Genomic DNA, 22,496 nt, shown 5'->3' on the forward strand with positions numbered 1-22,496 from the left:
AGGGAGTTCCCAGCTTGTGGATTCAGCCTGGCCCTGCTCCAGCTGTTCTTGGCAACTGAAAAGTGAACCACCAGGTGGAAGGTCTCTCTGTCTGTCTCGGACTCTCTTTTCAAATAAAATACATAATTACCACAAAGGCAGAACACAGAACCCCATCCAGGTCTCCCATGTGGGTGGCAGAGGCCAAAGTACTTGGGCCACTTGCTGCTTTCCTAGGCACATTAGCAGGAAGCTGGATCAGAAGCTGAGTAGCCAGGACTCCAACTGGAGCTCTGATATGGGAAGACAGCTTACCCTGCTGGGACACAATGATGGCCCCCTTGCTGTTCTTCTTAAGTTATACCGCAGTTAAAGTTAAAGTTTTTTCTTACTAATTAGATAACAATGTGCTTAGGTACCAAGATCAGAGTTTAAAATCCTCTGTCTCTTCTTCCTCAGTTCACGGGTCTTTTTAGGTACTCAAAAAATGCTTGATGAATTGATAAGAAAGGAGAACACGATGGAAATACAACGGAGAACGGCTCACTGCTTAGAGGACATAATTCTTTTCCAGGAGGCAGACTCACTGCTTAGAGGACATAATTCTTTCCCAGGAGGCAGGGCACAATTTGCTGATTGCATGAAAGGTTTCCACAGGGGAACCTGGTCACTGGATATTGCAAATGCCCCCACGTTTCCCAGCTCAGCCTCGCATCTCTTCTGAAGCCACATTTCAGCTCAGTTAGTCATGATTTGGTTAGCCTTGTGACTACGCAACACGCTTTTCCTTCCACGATCTGCGCACCTGAGTCAGCACTCAGCTCTGGGTTTGAGCCCCAGCTCCACTTTCAATTCCAGCTTCCTGGGAGGAAGCACACTTGGGAGGAAACAGGTGATAGCTTGAGTACATGGGTCCCTGCACCCACGGGGGAGACCAAGGGGGAGTTCCCAGCTTGTGGATTCGGTGCCTAAGACCGCTCCCGCGTCTCCGCGGCGCCCTCCTGTAAGGTCCTCCAGTCCCCAGCGCTACTTACACCATACTCTCGGGTTCCATCGCACAGGCACCGACGGCTTTCGTGACGTTCACAAGGAGAGCCTGGTTTACTCTCACCAGGAGGCTCACCAGGGCCTGGATGCCGCCACATCTCCGGACGATGACTCGGTCTCGTGTTCTTGGCAGCATTCTCCCAAGGCTCCAACACACTGACCAGCACTTCCTCGGGCTGATTCGTGAGAAGTCCCACCAAAGTCTCAGTGGCATTGTATTCCCGAAACCTAGGTTCATCATCACCGACACAGAGAGAGAAGGATTAATTGCATATTGTCAGCTGATAATAGTCACATTAAAAAAATGACCAACCTCCAACAACACGCTCATCAATCCACACAAGTCCATGGAGTATACAGCATTTCATCCTCCTGCTCAGTGGCTGATCTGAAGCTTGGCAAATCGTAAGACTGGCACCCACAGCCGGGCACCTGCTACAGCCCTGTGCCCTGAATCTCCACACTGCATGGCCATGGCTTCTTCCAGGTCTGAGCTTCTGTGCTCCCTCCCTGCCAAGGGTCTCCCCCTTACAGACTAGTTCATGTGGACAAAGCAATCTACATGTTTAATGGAAATAATAATAATAACTGATGCCCGTCCACAGGTTATACAGCCTACTGATGGTGAATCTATTACAGATGTGGCTTTTACCTGCGCAACACAGTGGTTTCCTGACATCATGCGAGGCAGACGGGAGTCTGCTGTGAGGGCCCCTGAGAGAGATCCTCACTGAGGGCACCACAGAGGCCCCTGTCATCTTAATTTTCTGGCTGTGATTTTTGATCAATGGCAATTTTTAAACAAGTAACCAGCAGGTGGGCATTTAGCACAGTGGTTAAGACGTCTGCTTGGATGCCCACTTTGCATATCAGAGTGCTAGGTTTGAGCCCCAGGTCCATTCTCAATTCCAGCTTCCTGCAAAGACCCACCCTGGAAAGCAACAGATGATGGCCCAAGGCGCTGGGTTGCTGTAGCCCATGTGGCTAGACTTCCTAGCTCCTGGCTGTTGGCAGCCGTCTGGGGAGAGAACCAGTAGACTGGAGATCTTTCTCTTGTCTGTCTCTCTGGGTCTCTCAAACAGATTAAATTAAAAAAAATTTTAAATTGATCATTATTTCTGATTCTTTCCGAGGCATATACTAACAAGTCAAGTCCATATGTCCTCGTTATGGTCTCAAACTTCATGTATTGAAGTTCTAATTCCCAGTACTTCAGAATATGACTGTATTTGAAGCCAGAGATTTTAAAGAGGTAATCAGTGACGAATGAGGTCATTTGGAATGGATCCTGATCCAATAGGGCTTCTCTTTAAAAAAAAAAAAAGATTTTATTTATTGGAAAGGCAGAGTTACAGACATAGATAGAGAAAGGTTGATCTTCCATCTGTTGGTTCACTCAAATGGTCCCAACAGTTGGAGCTAGGCCAGGCTGATGACAGGAGCCAGGAGCTTCACCCAGGTCTCCCACGTGGGTGTAGGGGCCCAAGCACTTGGGCCATCTTCCACTGCTTTCCCAGGCCATAGCAGAGAACTGGATTGGAAGTGGAGGAGCCGGGACTTGAACCGGCACCCATGTGGGATGCTGCATTGCAGGCAGTGGTTTCAGCTGTTTCATCACTATTCCGTCCCCTGGGCTTCTCTTCTCATAAGGACAAGAACGTGCAAGACCACGTGGAGTCACAGGAAGAAGATGGGTGACTACAAACCAAGGGGAGAGGCCTCAGGGAGAGGTGCCATGGGGCACCTTGGCCTCATACTCCCAGACCCCAGACCATTGGTTAAGCCTCTGTCAGTGGTACTCAGTTATGGCAGTCCAAGTGGACTATGACAATCCCCTGCTCAAATAAATCCCTCCTCTGCCTCTTTTTTTTAATTGTTTAGTTTTTTTATATTTAGTTGAAAGGAAAAGATATGGACAATGATCTTCTATCTGCTGGGTCATTCCCCAAATGCTGCCAACAGCAAGGGCTGGGCCATACCTAAGCCAGGAGCCCAGAACTCAATCCAGGTCTCCATATGGGTGACAAGGACCCAGGTACATGAACCATCACTTGCTACCTGCCAGGGTGCCCGTTAGCAAGAAGCTGGAATCCGGCGCCGAGCTGAGACTCAGACCCAGGCACTCCCACATGGGATGCAGCCATCCCAAAAAGCATCCTAAACACTCTGCCCAGTGCCCAATTCTCATCTCCTGACTCTGCCTTTTCAGCACACTCTCTCACTTTGCGGATGCTAAGTGCTTTTTTCTAGAAATCTACTCTGATTATGTAGGAGTTGGCCTGACCATCAGCAGTCAGACACTGATTTGTGAAGGCTATCTTTCCCTCCTGAACATGTTACTCTGTTTTCCCAGCGTACTATGAAATCTATAATTCACAACCAAAAAGTGAAGATTAAAATAAATAAACTAATAAAAAGGTAAATCAAGAATGAAAGACACACACACACACACACACACACAGTCACCCCGCCATCTTGTCTTGCAGGGGATATATTTTCCAAGATCATTGCATCAGAACAGGAGGTGTGAAAAGCAATACAGGGGTGCCATGCACTTGTTAGCGGTTTTACATGGAGTCCATTGTTTTAGGAGACAGAAGAAGCTAAATATGCCTTTTATAAATGTAAACGCTCCACTGTGTTGGAGCAAGTTCCTCGGCACCACACACAAGTACGGCACCTGCCATTGCAGAAGAACAGTGATTCTCAGGCCCGGGTGTGTATGCAAATTCCCCTGGGCACTTGTACAACGGGGCAGGCCCCACAGTCCCAGCTCCGGAAAAGGAGGCCACACACTCAGGAGCATGGCCTTAAACAACAGGAGGAAGAAGACGAGCGGCTGTTGGGAGAGTTTTCCTACCTGATAGATGGCCATGGCACAGTGCTCCTGCAGCTGCTCATTCTCACTGTTCAGGTTCTTCACTAGATTTTCTATTTTCCTTTCCTCTTTGATCACAGCTCGGCAGTTTTCCTAGGTATATGAACTTAAATATTCAGAATAACACATGGATATGGGTATCTCCTTCCACGTATTAATAATTAGGCTGAGCAAGCTTTCTCAGTACTCAGACACACCAAAGCCACTTGTAGCTTCAACAAACCCTCAACTTGTCTCCCAGCTCCGGGTCTACACACATGTAGCTTCATCTTCCTCTGATACGTTTCCCTGCCTAACAAAGACCCATTCAGCTTCCAACATTCAGCAAAGCAAGTCTGCTCTCCCCAGCCTTTCTCTCCTCCTTGTGGGAGAATCAACCTGCTGCCCTCCCCTGCCGTGCTCCTCCACCAATGCCAGTAATGGCTTCAGCCGAATTCCTGAGCTTTGACCAGACTCTCCCTGCCCCTGCCCTCCACACTACCGGTAGGCTGTGAACTCACTGTGGCAAGAGCATACATCTATTTCTATTCCCATCACCCAGTTCTGTACCTGGTGCGTGCACACACACACACACACACACACAGAGCCACTCGGGAAATGTCTGGAACGTTCTCCACTGAAATGCCTATGAGAAGCACAGAAGCAGGCTGTGGTACTGACATTATGGGGTGTGCACTGTGCCTGGTGTCTTCCTGCCTTGCTCTGACTCTGACCTCACTGCCCTCGCTCTCAGAGGACACCTGGCCACTTCTGGATTGAGTCCTCTCTTTAACTCTCGTTTTAGTTGGAGATTCCTGCTTTAGGTCACCTACTCCCTGCCCTGTGCCTAGTAATGGGAAACTGGATCTCCCATCTTGATGTGGTCAGTTAGCTTTCCATCACTCTCCATCACTGCAATGAAATACCTAAGACAAGCTCCTTAGGAAGGAAGGAGGTTTACTGCGGCTCTCGGTCTAGGAGGTTCACAGTCCAAGACTGGGCAGGCCCCGTTGGTTCAGCCATCTGGTGAGGCTGGAAGGTGGCACTGCAGGAGCACGTGCAGAGGATCCGGAGGCGGGACAGAAGTAGAGGGAGTTTGCTGGCCCAGCTCAGGAGTTTAACAGCCCCTCCCTTTGTGAGAACTGCTGTCCGAGGGCACACCTCCAGCTGCCTAAGGACCTCTCGGAGCCCCACCTTCCAGACAAGTTAACTGTATTAAGTTTCCACTCTCTAAGTACCATTATGATGTTGAGATTTAAAGATCTGCGTGAGTTAGGAGTCTCATTCTTTTCAAGCTAGAGCGTGTTCTCAACCCAGCAATTACAAGTCTGCTGCATTGGTCTTTCCTTGGTCCTAATTTGGCTGTCATTGAAAAGTCTATTAAAATGTGGGTCATTAGCGTAATTAGGTAAGTGCAAAAGCTTACATATGAGGATATGTCCAAAAGTTCTTTGGAAGTGGAATTAGATACGTTTTATTTTGTTCCAAAATTTCTTGAAATTCACACCTAGTTTTCATTAGATGCATTATCCATGAACTCTCTGAAGACCCACTCATTCTAGGTGACCAAACATAAAATCATATTTCAGTTTTAGGTGACATGGTTCATTCTTATAATTGAATGGGTGTATTTTCAGTGGAAAGTCACATCAAGCTACCACATAATGGTTTCATTACTTTAGCTGATTAATGGTGATAATAGTAATAATTACACATTTCTCAGATACACATTCACATTAAAATCCATGTCAATCCAACAGACAGTCATTAACCCTTTATGTATAAAGTACTGGGCCAGGTGCTATGGAAGACTATGATGAATGAGACACGTGCCTTGGGGCAGGCAATGGTGTAGTGGTCAAGACCCTGGTCGGGATGCCATGTTAAAAGTGCCTGGAAGGCCGGCGCCGCGGCTCACTAGGCTAATCCTCCGCCTAGCGGCGCCGGCACCTGGGGTTCTAGTCCCGGTCGGGGCACCGGATTCTATCCCGGTTGCCCCTCTTCCAGGCCAGCTCTCTGCTGTGGCCAGGGAGTGCAGTGGAGGATGGCCCAGGTGCTTGGGCCCTGCACCCCATGGGAGACCAGGAAAAGCACCTGGCGCCTGGCTCCTGCCATCGGATCAGCGCGGTGCACCGGCCGCAGCGCGCCGGCCGTGGCGGCCATTGGAGGGTGAACCAATGGCAAAGGAAGACCTTTCTCTCTGTCTCTCTCTCTCACTGTCCACTCTGCCTGTCAAAAAAAAAAAAAAAAAAGTGCCTGGAGCCGGCGCCGCGGCTCACTAGGCTAATCCTCCACCTGCAGTGCCGGCACACCGGGTTCTAGTCCCGGTTGGGGCGCCGGATTCTGTCCCGGTTGCCCCTCTTCCAGGCCAGCTCTCTGCTGTGGCCAGGGAGTGCAGTGGAGGATGGCCCAGGTGCTTGGGCCCTGCACCCCATGGGAGACCAGGAGAAGTACCTGGCTCCTGGCTTCGGATCAGCGCGGTGCGCCGGCTACAGTGGCCATTGGGGGGTGAACCAATGGCAAAGGAAGACCTTTCTCTCTGTCTCTCTCTCTCACTGTCCACTCTGCCTGTCAAAAAAAAAAAAAACAAAGAGTGCCTGGGTTCAAGTTCCAGCTCCAATCCCTATTAGAGCTTCCTACCAATGCACGCCCTGGCTCAAGTGGTTCAGTCCTTGCCAACCATACGGGAGACTTAGATTGAATTCTCAGCTCCTGGGCCTTTGAGGATTGAACCAGTGGAAAAGTGCTGTGTGTGTGCATCTGTCTGTCTCTCAATTTAAAAAAACAAATCTACAGATATGTCCCTTGTGTTCAGGAATGTACAGTGCAGAAGGAGACAATCTGGCGAGATACAAGCAGATGAGGAGACGTGAGTCCGTTGATCGTGACTAGGGAAGATGAAAACACATTTCTACATTGCATTTGCTCTTTAAGGTCTTTCCCGACAGGCCAAGGGTGGAGAGCAGAATGCTGTTTCTTTCCTTTGGCTGGCAGTCACAGAACGAAACAATCATTTTGTTCTGAGTATCTGTGTGAAATTTACTCATAGAAGACCAACTGGCAAATGTGGGGAAGAGAAAGACAATCAGTCGCCACTTCAGAGAAAACCCCTAGGAACCATTGTGTGCACTTATTTGCATTTTGTAATCAATTCTGATAGGTAGATCTTGCAAAGTTAAGCTCCTAGATGTGAATGGTTTTCCATCCTGTTCTGATTTTGTGTAATGTCAAATATCATGCATTTCATTCCTTGCCACTAAAGACGGTTTCCCAGAAGTTCACAAGAAATGCCCATTATCTTTGAATTCCATTTTTTCCCACGAAGGTTTGGAAGCACCCTCATATACCTGGAACCCTCGTAGTGACGGCTGACTCTAGATGTCAATTATGGATCAACAGCAGACTCTACCACTGATCACAGTTTGCTAACACCGGGGCTGTTTTCAGCTCTCTGCTCCCTCATCAACAATAACACAAGGGCAGTGCCCACAGCTCGGTCTTCCTGGGGGAGTCCTCACAGCCGAGTGTCCACATCAGAGGCCATGGGCCACCAGACTGCTTTTCATGGCACAGGTCTCCTCACCACCGCACATGCACGCAAATGCCGTAGGTGCCATCACAGTCCCCTGTCAACATTTTCCATCGTTTTTGAGAGATGAGGTTGAACGTGCTTTGGGGCCACTCGTTAGCAGAAACATACAAAAGTAATTTCGAGGGACGTGTGATAAAAGAGGGGTCTGGAGAGGTGGGGAGGGGTGGGAGGCACCACTGGGGAGGGGAGGGTGATGATGCCTCCCAACTTGGTGATGCCGCCGTGTTCTCTCACCACCTGCCGGGCTCGCCAGAATTTGGCAATATTTGCAATGGTCTCGGCTGCCAAACACCTCAGGATCTTGTGTGGAGAATCGGGGATATTAACCATAACTGGTAAGCCCCCAAGGTCAACAATATTACGTCTGATTTGAGGATTATGACTGATTTCCTTCAGGATTTTTAATGAGCCAATCTACACCAGGGGGAAAAAAAAGTTATATATGAGTGAGTACTTAAGACATAACCGGTGCTATGTTTTTAAAAATTCCAAGTCTACCTAAAATCCTTCCCCAATTAAGTTTTGTTAAGAAATAGTTTCCATCCCGAGGGGTTACACACATCCTCCGTATTTCCCTTCATTCATGGAAAGGAACGCTCACCCTTCAAGAAGCCCGACGAACTGCCGGAATAGGGAGGGAACCCCTTCGTGGACAAGGGAGGAGAGAAGCCAGCAGACGGTGCAGCAGACAGAAGCAGCAGGCTGGCTCCCAGCAGTCACCGCGGACAAAGGCAAGGTCCAGGCGGTCAGGAAGGACTGTCTCCTAGAGCTGAGAGCCCCCACAGGGCAGGAAACAAACTCCACGTCCTCGGTGGGTAGGGGGCAAGGCAGGCAGCGAGATTAGGCAGGAAGAGTCGAGCTGGAAGATTTTTTCTCAGAGTTTCTGAGAGCCCGCATTGTGAGGCCGCCGCCTACCTGCCAATCCATACACCCACTTTCCCAGGAGGCACCTGTTTCTCCTACACCAGGAAGCAGAAGTCGCCATTATGGCCACTGTGCAAGTTAAACTATGCAGAGACAGCATGAAACTCCCAGAAAGACTCATGCACACTCAATCCCACCCGGACTTCCCCTTGTTGGCATATTTAATTACTCACTACCTCATAGAGGTGACTGTTTCGTGGGGGAGTGTCTTATTCCTGCCTTGTGGGCAGCTGCCCCTTGCTTTCAGGTCTTTCCCTGGCCTCTGCACATGCTGTCTCCTCACGGGCAGCTCCCTGGCCCACTCAGGACAGGAATCTCTCCGTGTGTGTACGTTCACACTCTTGTTTTGAAATGACGCCTACTCTCACTTGCGTGCTGTGTTTATGCCTCTCTGAATTCTTACCTCTGGGGGACCAATGGAGCTTGGAATAGAAACTAAGATACCTATTGCCGTAACACAAGGACACAGCCACTCACTCACCTTACACTTGGTTTCATCCATGTTGAGTAAATTGATTAACACTTGGAGGCCTCTCACAGCTCTGATGGCCAACTGGCAGGTCTCCTGGGATAGGTTGAAATCCCGCATGGACGACAGCACCATCATCGTAGTTGTCTGATTTCCTCCCTGTGAAGATGCAAGGCCGGGGGAAGGTAACATTAAGACCATGTGTCTGCAGAAACGTATGAAACGGTTAGGAAGCCCAGCGCTAGGAAACGCGTCTCCCCATATGCGGCACGCTCCATCGCTTTAAATTCTCCGAGTGGGCTATAATTTGTTCAATGAATTGTGCAGAGCTGAAGCATGGGAAAGCCATGTGGCCTTCATAAAGCATTCCTGTTAGGAGTCGGCATTTCCAGGCGGTCTCTTAAAGGGCCTGGAGGTCAGACAGGATCAGGACACTAAGGATAGGCAAGGGGTGAGGCTCGGGAGGGCGGTGAGGAATGGAAGTGTCTATGGTGAGGGGGTGTTGGTAAGGTAGAGGATGCCTGGGAATTATTCTTACACAGTGCAATATGTAGGGGATCTTCACCCAGTTTCCTGGTGTACAAAACCTAAAAGCCTCACCATCTTCCAAAGGATAATGTCTTGCGTGTACTATAAGGAGTTGGCTGCTGGCTGGCAGCCGCTCCAGTAAATTAAACTCAGAACGTCAATGCCAGAAGCGCAGGTGAAATGACCTGGGGCTTGCGCCTGGCATCTCAGGCAGAGGGCAGGGCTGTCTTGGAGCCGAGCCCTCCACCTGCAGGAACTGATGCTGCTTTGAGGTCAGCGGCATGGGGCTGGACGCAAGGACATGGGCTGGAGCCTTTGCTGCTTTTGAAGACGCTCAAGTTTTTTTTTTTTATTTATTTTTTATTTTTGACAGGCAGAGTGGACAGTGAGAGAGAGAGAGAGACAGAGAGAAAGGTCTTCCTTTGCCGTTGGTTCACCCTCCAGTGGCCGCCGCGGTCGGCGCACCGCGCTGATCCAATGGCAGGAGCCAGGTGCTTCTCCTGGTCTCCCATGGGGTGCAGGGCCCAAGCACCTGGGCCGTCCTCCACTGCACTCCCGGGCCACAGCAGAGAGCTGGCCTGGAAGAGGGGCAACCGGGACAGAATCCGACGCCCCGACCGGGACTAGAACCCCGTGTGCCGGCGCCGCAAGGCGGAGGATTAGCCTAGTGAGCCATGGCGCCGGCGACGCTCAAGTTTTAAGGTGTTGACTATCAGGGTGTGGGAGCAGAGAAAGAACCAGGAGTAAAAGAAACCACGTGGTATAGAAATCCAGGTTCTCGAGACCCTAGAGTGAGGGCTGCGAGGAGCTGGCATGTCCAGTACAACCTGGAGATGGCCAGGACTGTGGGGCGCAGGAGGGAAGGGATGCTGGATGCTGACAGCGAGACGCTGGTCCAACATGGAGCATCCTTCAAGACGCAAAAAAAGATAAATAAATAAATAAATAAAGGTTGAGAAGCACTGAATGATTGATCAGTGAACCAGACCTGGCAGGAAGTGACACTAGGAGTTCACCGCAGGAACTCTCAAGCACCACCCATGGGTCCTGATGGGTTCTGAAAACCCTCGGGAGAGCGGAGAGGGGAGAGCTCAGAGCGCAGTCCGGCTCCCGCCACCGCTGGCACTTGCCGCAGGTGAGTTCTGGCACGAGCATGGAACGGACCAAGTTCACAAGACACAAAAGTAACGTGGCCGTTGGAGCTAGGACTAAACTGTTTCTGTAAAAGGTGCTCGTGAGAGACGCCCTCTGATTCCTGCGTCAAATCACAGCACCGAGAGCCCAAATGGTTCCCTCTCTTTTTAAGGGAAGAGACCTTCATATTATGCTTGTTTTCACTGGCTAATCATTTCAATTTGCCATTATCTATTTTATATACGTACAAGATCAAATATATAAATTAATATACACACAGGCCATTTTTATATAAATCATATATAATGTATAAAGCATGCTAGGTATAATTTTATATCTTATAAAAAGTTTATATAAAAATACTCTATAGGCATCAGCAATGTATGTGTATGATCTATTAGGTTTATGAAACTATGTATCTGAAATTTATATTTATACAAATATCTTTCATAGTTTGCTTGTATAGAAATACAAAATTTTAAATATATGGGCATTTGCTACATATAAATCAGGTAGTATGTAACAGCCTTAACACAGGAAAGGGGGAAAATTTCACACAAGCTGCCAAACCTTCCCTTCCTCCTGTCATACACACACACACACACACACACACACACACACGAGCCTGAGCCCTCTTGTGAATTGCGCGCACTCTACTGCTTTGAAAACCAGAAGCTAAAACAGGACTGCTACAGGGAACGCATCCGGAAGTGAAGACGGAGAGGTGGAGAGCTCAGCCTCCCCTCCTCCCCCTTTTAAGGAAGTCCTCCTCCATTCCTGGCAGTGCTCTGAACGTCCTGTGGTGATGCTGGTGAGTGTCCACTTCCCATCTGTCTGAGGGCCACTCTCAGCCCCGTCCTCATTATTCGAGGTTACATTTAGAGTAGCAACAGCCTTCACTGGCATTTAAAATACTCAAGTCCCCTTCTGACAGCTTCCAGCAGCTCCTTCTCCCTTGCTATCAAGAGAAATGTCACCAGTTGGTTTTGAAATGCAACAAATCCTTTGTCTTTATTACATAAACTCCTTTCTTTGGGGACAGGAGGCTCCCACACGCCAGCACTTTGCATTTCTGTTTTAGAAAAGCCAAAGGCAGCTTTTTTTTTTTTTTTTTTTTTTTTTTTTTTTTTTACAGGCAGAGTGGACAGTGAAAGAGAGAGAGAGAGACAGAGAGAAAGGTCTTCCTTTTGCCGTTGGTTCACCCTCCAATGGCCGCCACAGCCGGCGCACCGCACTGATCTGAAGGCAGGAGCCAGGTGCTTCTCCTGGTCTCCCATGATGGTGCAGGGCCCAAGGACTTGGGCCATCCTCCACCGCACTCCCGGGCCACAGCAGAGAGCTGGCCTGGAAGAGGGGCAACTGGGACAGAATCCGGTGCCCCGACCGGGACTAGAACCTGGTGTGCTGGCACCGCTAGGCGGAGGATTAGCCTATTGAGTCACTCTGTTCTCAACTTAAATGGTTAAAAGGAGCCAGGAAGATGGGCTCCTTCTTTAGCGATCTGAGACCTCAAACCAAGAGCTTCACGGGGAAGCGCAGGAAAGCAATAGAAGCCGTAGGCCGCTGGAGGAGGAGTGGTCCTGCCTCATGCCTGCCTGCCCGGGGCCTCCCCTCCAGCCCTGTTACCCCAGGAACACAGCTGCCTGGAGTCTGCAGGTGTGCAGGGTCAGGAAACTTCTCCCTGCTCTTCTTGCAGGGGAATATTTTCTCTGCTTGCAGATTTGGCCTGATCTTTGCTTCCTATTCAAATCATCTCCATTCTTCTCTTCTAGAACGTTTCTATCTTGTGAGCTTCATTTCACTATGTACACTATAATCAATGACACTTTTTGCTTTTGAATGCTGCTTAATTTGCAGCAGACGCCCAACAGGTAAGAGTTTGTCTTTGAATTATATGCTCCAGGTCAACTTTGAGGTCATGGGTCTGACAATTCACTTCTGTCATTATCCGTTAGACCCTCATAGAAGAAAACTTTCTGTACATCACCAGCTTTTTCTGAAAATCTGGAAACATATTCACAGGCTTGAGGGATTTTTCTTTTTTTTTTTTTTCAGGACGGTTTTATATTAGGGAAAGTTAGTTTTTCCACATTTCAGGATTTAGTTCTACTCTTGTCACTGACCACACTCCCAAAAGGATTATAAATCTTTCAGAATGGATACCGGAGGACGGGAGCCAAAATAGTCCACATACAGTGCCACAAACGCTAGCCAATTGCTATTCTTTAAATACCAGCTATGTCAAAGGACTTTCAAACGTTCACGCTACTTCGTCCAGACGCCGCAAACATCCGACGGAGGCCACGCGACCCAGACTCGCTCCTTTTTCAATTAAACGTCCCCTGAGAACGTCATTAGTTGCCAATACTTATTTGCACATTTGATCACCCACTTGCATTTGCGAGGTTTTCAGAGGTGGAGAAGATAGAGTGAAATATTCTTTTACTAGATTCCGCAGAGCTTTCCCGCTTCTGAAATGAATGCAATTCTTCTGTGAGCTGTCTTCCAGCCCCTGCAGGCCCGGCTCTGGTTCCTTCCCAGGGCCGGGAGATGTGAGCTCAGTCACCATCACACCATCAGCATTCACACATGCAGAGGCTGACCCAGTGCTGCTTTCTCTCTCACTCGCTTCTTACGTGTTTTTTTTTTTTTTTTTTTTGAAAGATGAGATGAATTGAGGACATTTTGCTAAACAAATTCTTTTATTACCCTTAAGACAAATCTTTGGAATAAGGCAGTCTGACCCTGTCTGGCACACGGAGCCCCTCCCTCCCTGCGGGTAAAGACATAAAGCTTGCTAACTTGAGACGCACAATGTCATCGAGTACACAGCAGGGACCACGCTGCTCTCTGCTCAGCAAACACGCCGCAGGCATACAGCGAGGGAGCGTCGGAAAGGGGGGGAGGAGACGCCCTATCTTTTCATTGCACGTCTCCACGCACTGCCTGAATCTCCATGTTATTTGCCAAGCACTGCGACAGGTACTAGATAGGTACAAGAGCCATCCAACAGTCCCCCCTTTACCCACAGGGGACCCATTCCAAGACCCCCAGTGGGTGCCTAAAACCACAGACAGTCCCAAGCCCTATATACACACTGTGATTTTTTTTTCTACTACATACATACCTACAATGCTTAATTTCCAAATTGGCACAGGGAACTTAATAACAATAATAAAATAAATAATATAACTTTATAATGGCATGGTAGAATAGCATTTTAATATTATGAAATTATCTTATAATAACATTATAGTAGAATATTATACCATAATAAAAATTACATACATGCGGTTTCTCTTTCTGAATATCTGCCTCTGTTATCAGATGGGCTGTCATGGGATCACAAGCCCTGTGTTCTAACAACCTTTATTAAACTCACTAACGGCCCCAAAGTCTAACAGCCAGTGCCGATGGGGATGGGCAGGTGTCGTCTGCCGAAGAGAGGCTGCGAAGTGTTTCCTTTACGTGAAGAGGTGAAAGTTCTCCATTTAAGGAAAGGAAGAAGAAAAAAAGCCATCTGTGGAGGTTGCTAAGACCTACAGGAAGAAGGAATTTCTACCTGTGGAGCTCTGCAGAAGGGCAGAGACACCGGTGCTGGCTCTGTGACCCCACTGCCCTCCAGAACGGCCACTGCAGGTGGACTCAGACAAGGCGGGACGGAAGCAGCTGTGCTCCGTGCCTCTGGGGAGTTTACGGCACAGGGAGGAGACAGCTTTCAACTTTCGCCAAGGCCACTCAAAATAACTGACTTTACGTCTGAGGTGCTACGGGAGAGAGGGGCCTGGGGCTACTGGGAGGCACTCAAGAGGGGGCTTGAAGGGAGCCTGGGACATCATCTCTGGGGAAAGAGGGTCTGAGTGAGATCTAGACAGGAAATAAGGGTGCGATCTGGGAGGAGAGAAGAGTTAGTCGCAGCAAACCGTGCATGGGGTATGGCTAAGCCCTCAAAGGCCACGTAGCCAGAACTACAGTGGCAGAGGGGCTGCAGGAGTGGACTGGGTGGGCGGCAGCGGCTGCCAGGCCCAGAGGCAAGGCTGAGAGTTTTAAATCTTAATTTCTTGGACGGCTCCCATGAGCTGCTGACATTTTACAAAGGCCACTCTTGGCTGCACAGGTCCCCTTGGCTGCGGCGGGCAAGCATGGACGCGTGGAGACCGTTCCCGGTGTCCAGGAATGCAAGATCCAGAGGCAAGAGCCTAGCTCGGGAGTAGGAGGCAGGGGTGACCTCACTCGATGGCATCAAGGGACTTAGAAAAGGAAAGACTGGCAGCTGGTGGATGCGACTCTGGTGGGGAACACACGTGTGGGGCCATCATTCGAACTGAGTGCCAGAGGCACCGCAGCCCATGCAGGAGCAGGACCGCGAGGCCTCTCCTGTCCCCCGGGAAGCAACGTAACCACCCCACAGCCGTCCAGCTGGCTTTGCACACGCTCAGCAGTTCTGCCTCCAAGCACGCCACTCGGAGTAAGCAGAGGGAGCGCCTGCCAGTGACTGCCTGCTAATGATGACAGAGGGCCTGGCGCCCAGCACGGAGGCTGGCTGTGAGCGGTCCAGGAGAAGGTGTGCACAGGGAGTGAAACCCGGGCCTGCGAGTCAAGGTAGTAAAACCGGTCGCTGGGCTGCTGTGGGTTTGCAAATCCGTTTTGTTCCGATGATGACTCGGTGCTCGAAGACCCACGACTCCACAGAACCCCCGGGAAAAGGGGGGGGGGATTGTTTGTGGGATGGAAAGCAGACACAGCGGGTGCCTTTGAAAAGTTCATGGAAATGTCTACCATAAAAAACCTCTGTAAGGTTTCAAACTTTTTCTGCTCCCAAGTAAATTTATCTTTAGGTTCCATCTTCCATAAACCTATCTCAACATTTGCACGTGCGTTTGTGTGTGTGTGTGTGTGTGTGTGTATGTGTGTTCCCTTAAGGAAATGAGACTAAAGGTGTCCTATGAAAAGCTGGTAAATAATTTTTTTTTAAAACCAGGAATGGGTAAGGAACAATGTAAGGATTCCATACCCCTTCTTTTTAAGTAGCCACGGGACATTCATAAAAATCGCTGGTTTACCAGACTCTGCTAGTCACTGAAGTAAAGAAAAATTTTATGGTAATACAAGTGGTCCTAAAAAGATTCGGGAGTACAAGCCAGACAATTATGACAATTAATCAAGATAGTCTGATAAAGTGGCCAGATACGAGGGCAGTACTTAAATATAGAAATAACAAGTCAAACACTTCAATTTTGTATTCATGTCAGTGTCAGCAAAATAGTAGTAACCAAAACAACTATGACTACATCCCATAAGATGTGTTTTAGATATATATACAAAAAAGGGCTATTCAGTTTTACTGAAGCACATGAAAGACCAAATAAATGAATGGTCGCACCACATTCCTGAACAAGATAACTCAACATCATTAAAATCACAGTGGGGACCAGAGTTGTGGTGTAGTGGGTAAAGCTTCTGCCAGCAATGCCAGCATCCCATAAGGATGCCGGTTCATGTCCTGGGTGCTCCACTTCTGATCCAACTCCCTGCTAACGGCCTGGGAAAAGCAGTGGAAGATGGCCCAAGTGCTTGGGCCCCTGCACCCATGTGGGAGACCTGGAAGAAGCTCCTGGCTTCTGTTGCAGCCATCTGGGGAGTGAACTAGGGGTGGATGATCTCTCTCATTCTGTTTCTCCCTCTCTCTCCCTCTGAGTTTCAAATAAATAAATCAATCTTTTTTTTTAAAAAAAAATTGCAATCAATCCAAAAGTAATATAAAAATTTATATAAAATAACCAAAATCCCAACAGGATGCTTTAGTTCTAAGGATTATCTAGAATGAAAGATTTGCAAAAATTTAGAATTTTTTTTAAAAAAACTGTCTGGTCTACCAAACATGAACTAACAGTGACTACACCAGTATGGACCTGGCATGGGAACATTCTAAAATACATCAATGCAACAGAGAAAGATCCAGAAACAAACTCTCTCACGGGTGAGAACGTGCGGAACATGGTAAAAGCAGCACTCAGACCCCAGCAGGGAAGGGAGGATGAACCCATGGCCAGTGTTGACACACTCGCCACCTAGCCCAGAGGGAGAAAGGACAGCCCCATGCCTGCCTTGCCCTCCACATAGACTGAGTTCAAGATGTATTAGGGATCTGAGCATTTCTTGAAAAAGCTATAAAACCGTCAGAAGGAGACAGAAAATATTTGTGTCCTCCTGGAAGGGCTACAGAAAAACCATCCAGCTCCTAAGCCATGAAGAAAACAGTTGATAGAATGACAAAAAGTACAAAAGAGTAGGCTAAAAAACACATTAAAAATGAGACTATATCTGTAATTAGTGTATTAGCCACAGGGTTGGTCTGCATCATCAAGAACGAAAAAGCAAATAATCACAAAAAAAAAAACCTGGCAAGGAATGCAATACAGTGGCTACCTGACATATGAGACAACCTCAGGAGTTAGTAATCAGGGATATGCAAATGCAAGCTAGATGCATTCCCCCCAGCAGAACTGGCCAGAACATTTATTTTTAATTTTAATTATTAAGAATTCACAACAACGGATTTTACCTCTAGGTGAACAATTTTAATACTCTGGGAAGATTTGAGAGTCCACAAAGGCTTAGAATGTATCCCAGATCAATTCAATCAAAACTTCCACAAATGCTACCCGGGCACCAGGTCCTCTGTCTGTTTGCTCTCATTTTTAACAGCCTTGGCTGATTCTGCCCTGTGCCCAGTGCAGAAAAACACTGGTATATCACTGGTTGAGTACAATTAATGTTTGCTTTCTATAAGGAGTCGCCCTTGGTTTATTATTCTTCATTATTCCTTACTATACTTAAAATTTTTCACGTAAGGTCTCTCAAATTTTAGGGTGCACATACATATTCTTTCTGTTTAAAAAAAGTTTTGTGGAAGTATAATTGATATGCAACAAACTGCACACATTAAATATACACAATTTGATGAGTCTGGACATACGCAGAAACTTGCAAAACCACCCACACCCCAAGGGAACACAGAGATCCATCACCCACGAAAGTTTCCTGTGCCCCCTCACCTTTGCACTATGAACACTTAACATGAGATCTCCCTCCTTAAACCTGTCTCACACACAGTACCTAGTTCTCTCTGCGGGCACAGTGCTGCACAGCAGAGTTCTAGAAATCACTCGTCCAACAGCTCCCCACTAGGGCTATCACAAACTGAAACGTACACAGCTCTGCCTCGAACCCACGTGCTCCCCCTTCAAATGCCTCCTACGGGGAGTGTACACATCCAAAGAGCACATGAAAACATTAGCTGCTGCTGCTGGGGCTGGCGTTGTGGCACAGCAGATTAAGCTGCTGCCTGCGATGACAGTGACACATATAAGCTTCCGATCCAGCTCCCTGGTGATGCACCTGGGAAAGCAGCAGCAGGTGGCCCAAGTGCCCGGGCCCCTGCTGTCCTTGTGGGAGACCCAGATGGAAGTCCTGGCTCCTGGCTTTGGCCTGACTCAGACCTGCCTTTTGCAACCATCTGGGGAGTAAACCAGCAGATGGAAGTAAATCTCTCTCTCTCTCTCCCCTCTCTCTCGCTCATTCTATCTTTCAAATAAATACATAAACAAATCTTTTTTTAAAAAACTAGTGATGTAATGACATAATTAAATACTATCTCGTAATTACAAGGCCTGAGGCAGACAAGAGAGATCACCAAGGTGGAATACTAAATATAAAAAAGCAAAATACAGCATGAGCAGAAGTATCATTTCATTTCTGTATGCAAACAAGGGGGTATTCTGTTTTCTTCTCCTGGGTGGCTTGCATTTTTACCCAAGTGTGCATCAGTGTATTGTGTGCACTGTATCGTAAGAACTTCAGCCCAGACAGGAGCAGGGATGCAGAAGGGCTACACCTGTCCAGACCCAGCAGCAGGCACGTGGAGATGGCCACACCCTCCTAGAGGGCAGGGCGGGAAAAGGAGGACAGTAATGATGACCCCAGCCTTACAGACACACGGAAGATGAATAGTCTCCAAACTATTTAGCTTTCTCAAATTTCAGGGGGAAAAGCACAATTCAATGTGAAGAACCAAAAAATAAATAAATAAATGTTGCTGTGTGTTCAAAAAGCTCATGGGAAAATGTGTATTTTTCTTTTTTTTAGTTCCATTTTCCCATGGACTTGTGGAAGTACCCCCGTACATCAAGCAACACATTCCCCCTGAAAACCTAAACCTATTATACTCTCAGCTCATTACAGAAAACTGCTCAGACATCAAGTTTCTTGCCAATCACAATATTGGTAATAACTAGATCAGCACATGTCCCGTCTAATTCTGCCCCAGCTGGGCCAGAATGAAACGTGAAGGGACGCCCTGTCACTTCTGAGCAGTGGGGCTGGTGGGGACGGCACTGCTCATCACCGACACCTGATGAGCCTCGCTCTGTCTCTCCACACTGATCTGTGATCGCCAAGAGGTCAGGGGAGTTCTCCTTTAATTGTGGAGTGCAGACTCCACCCTGGAGATAAGGAACTTCCCTCTTGTTTCCTCCTTCTCCTTCGTGACAAAAATAAATGGAGATGAATTCCTCTTCCCTGGGCAATCTCAACATACAAGTAACACATGTGTCGAGTAACCCAAGGGCTTAAAACGCGTCCCCTCTCACCCAGCAGTATTTATGAAACCGTACATGCAGAGTCTACAGAGTAGAAACTGTTAGGTAATGGAATTTGGGGGCCGGTGCTCTGGCGTAGCAGGTAAAGCCGCTGCCTGCAGTGCTAGCATCCCATATGGGCGCCAGTTCGAGGCCCGGCTGCTCCTCTTCCGATCCAGCTCTCTGCTACGGCCTGGGAAAGCAGTGGAAGATGGCCCGAGGCCTTGGGCCCCTGCACCCACATGGGAGAGCCGAGAGAAGCTCCTGGCTCCTGGCTTCGGATTGGCACAGCTCCGGCCGTTGTGGCCAATTGGGGAGTGAACCAGTGGATGGAAGACCTCTCTCTCTCTCTGCCTCTCCTCTCTCTGTGAAACACTTTAAAATAAAATAAATAAATCTCTAAAAAAAAGATAATGGGCTTTTAGTACCTTATGATTTGAACAAGTAACTTTTTTAAAACGGCACCAAATTTCTCCTCTTTACTTTGCCATTAAAACTTTTTTTTTCCAAATTAACTCACTTCAGTGCAGCAACATATGTCTTAACTCACAGAGTGTTTCTCGGGAAAGTGGGACTAATTTTCCTAACTACCGGAGTCGATTTGAGTGCCTAAGCCCGTTTCTCATTTTCAAAAGGTTTCTTTTAACAAGAATTAACTCTACACTAACTCTTCTCCATCTCCTTAGGTAGAAACCCCACAAAACACAGCCCTCCAAAAAGGGGTGCGGAGTTCCCTTCTGAGAAGCGCTCCCCGCTCAGGCTCCGACTCGATGGAGAAATCCAGAAGACAGAAGCGGACAGTGTGAGCACTGCAGGCCTCCTGGGTCCTGCATTTCTTAACGGCGGGACAGAACAACCAGGCAACAGGCTATAAAGATAGAAGGCTGGACGCGGTCCCGGCCCGCAGCCACCTTCTGTGTGGCCTGGAGCGAAATATTTCTCAGCTTTTCCACCAGCGAAACAAGGATCACACTACCTGCCACCCCATACCCAAAACCCGAGTAAGGGGAAAGGAATTTAATTAACTGTAATTGGTCACAAAGAACATCAAATTCCTGCAGTGAAAAAATCACATAACCTCTAATTTCCACTTAGAACTCTTTAACCCATTAAGGGTGTGTGTGTGTGTGTGTGTGTGCGCGCGCGCGCGCGAGAGAGAGAGAGAGAGAGAGAGAGAATCAGATCATGGATGACCATTAAAACACCGAGCACCCTTCCCCACCTCCCAAAAAAAAAAGTCTCTAGCAAAGCTTTCCAGCTGAAAAAATGGCGTTGCCAAGGAACCCCTCGCAGAGAGGAAATCCCACACGTGCCCACCCTGGGTGTCTCTGTGGACGCCTGCAGCCTGGTGGCACTGCTGACCACAGTGTCTTTCAGACATCATTCTGGGGTGCAGCACCGGCCACCGCTAAGCCACAGGCACCACCAGGCATCTGCCATTTTCATGGCCTGGGAAATTCTCAACTTGTGGACAGAGGAAAAGAACTGTCAAGCTCCCTGGCTCACGTGGAAAGTGACAGGCACGTGGCTTTGGTCGCACAGAGTACACAAACCAGGCTACCCCCATCGACCCACTGTGGGTTGAGGGGACAGGACAAACGTGAGATGATTTCTCTCTCTCTCTCTCTCAGTGCAGCTCCCTTGGCAGTGGCCTCTTGTCCCTTCCCAGATTTATTCTTTAAAAAAATTTTTTTTACATCTTTTGTTTTTACTTTGTTTGAAAATCTCCCATCTGGTGAACTCAGGCTCTTGAGCCATCATCCACTGCCTCCAGGGTGCACATCAGCAGGAAGCTGGATCAGAAGCAGAGGAGCCAGAACAGAAACCCAGGCATTTTGATAAGCGATGCAGGTGTTCCGAGGGGCAGCTTAACTGCTGGGCCAAACACCTGCCCCCTATCGGAGTCATTCTGCGACCACCTGCTGCCGGCCTCACCTGCCTGTCAGTGCGCTCATCGTCCCCATTCTCCCGGGTGGACTCTGATGAAAACCCCAGGTGCAGAAACTCACAGGGAGGAGGGGCAGGCTGAGAAACGGCCCTGCGGGACTTCCCTGCATGGCTCCATGCCTGTGGCAAGCTCTCGGAACAGACCTGTGCCCTTCGCAGGTGGTCTGCCTCTTGTGAGCTGAGCCAAGAGCCTAGAGCCGAGGCCAGACGGTGCAGACATTGTATCCTCAGGTGACAGCCTAGCAAATGATCCCAGATCCAGCCTCCCAGATCCTTCCAAACTACGTAAAAGCTCACCAATCAGATCCTCCACTTCTCCCCTGGATTTACTGATCACACAGCATTCAATTACACACTCAATGCACGTGGAATTGGATTTCAACAGGCTCTCTGCGCTGTCTTCCTGGGTCGGGATGCTTCCTCTGACATGTATGAAACACAGATCTAGCCAGCGCTGACACTTTCAACACTTTACCTCTCTCTACTGCAGCACCCACGAGTGTCAATGTGCATAATATCCAACGACTATTAAATCCGTTATTTCCCAAAACAACTGTCCTATTTCTCAAAGAGCTTCTCCAACGTGCCTTCTTTAGACATGAGCCGAACCTCACTGTTAGCTTTAGAACAACTCATGGGATTGGTGTAGAGCACAGACCAGAACAAACCATCTCCTCCCTTCGCCGGAGTGATCGAAAGCAAACCGCTTTCCCTGCGCACTTCGAAAGCAGCCCTAGCTGTGGGAACAGTGACTTCCGGGTGAAGTGAGCCGAGATGCAGCAGCAGGGGCAGCAACGGCGGCTCAGGGCAGGAGCGAGCGCCCAAGAGGAAGCGGCAGTGAGCCGCCCGGTCCTCTCTGCTCCCCACCACGTGTGTTGGTCAGGAAGACACCTGGCAAGTGACACAAACAAATAACCTCTCCACTAGCATCCCACTAGCAAGGGGCAGAACAGGAGGGCTTATCAGCCATGGGGGCAAAGAGAGGCTGGAAGATTGATGAGTGAAAATGCAATGTAGTCATTCATTGAAGAACTGAATTGTGTTCTAAAAATCCAGATGAAAAGACCATATATATATATACATATATATATAAAACTTACAAACCGAAATGAACATATGTCAAAGCCAAATAATTAAATGCAAACTCCCTTTATGTAGGGGCCAAGTTCTGAGCTCATAGCTCTGGATAAATAATAAGCTATAGTTCACTGACCTGTTTGGGTATTAATGAGCTCATCAAAATTTTTTTTCAGCAATCACAGACATTGCTCTACTTGGAAAATGCTAAGTAGAAAGTCGGGTCAACATTGACATTTCTGTGCTAGCTGAAGTCTACATCTAAGCCATAATTTTATAAATTAAAATGTCAGGTATATTTAT

The 22,496-nt window shown here is 48.3% G+C and overlaps 1 protein-coding gene across 1 annotated transcript in view; it reads right to left on the reverse strand.

The window, feature by feature from the left end:
* LOC149122812 (outer dynein arm-docking complex subunit 2-like) overlaps positions 1-22,496 on the reverse strand; it is a 166,078-nt gene that overhangs the window by 118,467 nt on the left and 25,115 nt on the right. Inside the window, 6 exon segments of the mRNA XM_089311277.1 lie at positions 1,014-1,143; positions 1,146-1,181; positions 1,184-1,254; positions 3,792-3,997; positions 7,584-7,889; positions 8,881-9,027. Of these exon segments, the coding sequence (XP_089167403.1) occupies positions 1,014-1,143; positions 1,146-1,181; positions 1,184-1,254; positions 3,792-3,997; positions 7,584-7,889; positions 8,881-9,027 (896 nt within the window).

The sequence above is a fragment of the Oryctolagus cuniculus genome, chromosome 13 (genome assembly GCF_051225735.1).
Source record: "Oryctolagus cuniculus isolate XC-2025 breed Fujian yellow rabbit chromosome 13, ASM5122573v1, whole genome shotgun sequence".
NCBI classification, from domain to species: Eukaryota; Metazoa; Chordata; class Mammalia; order Lagomorpha; family Leporidae; genus Oryctolagus; species Oryctolagus cuniculus.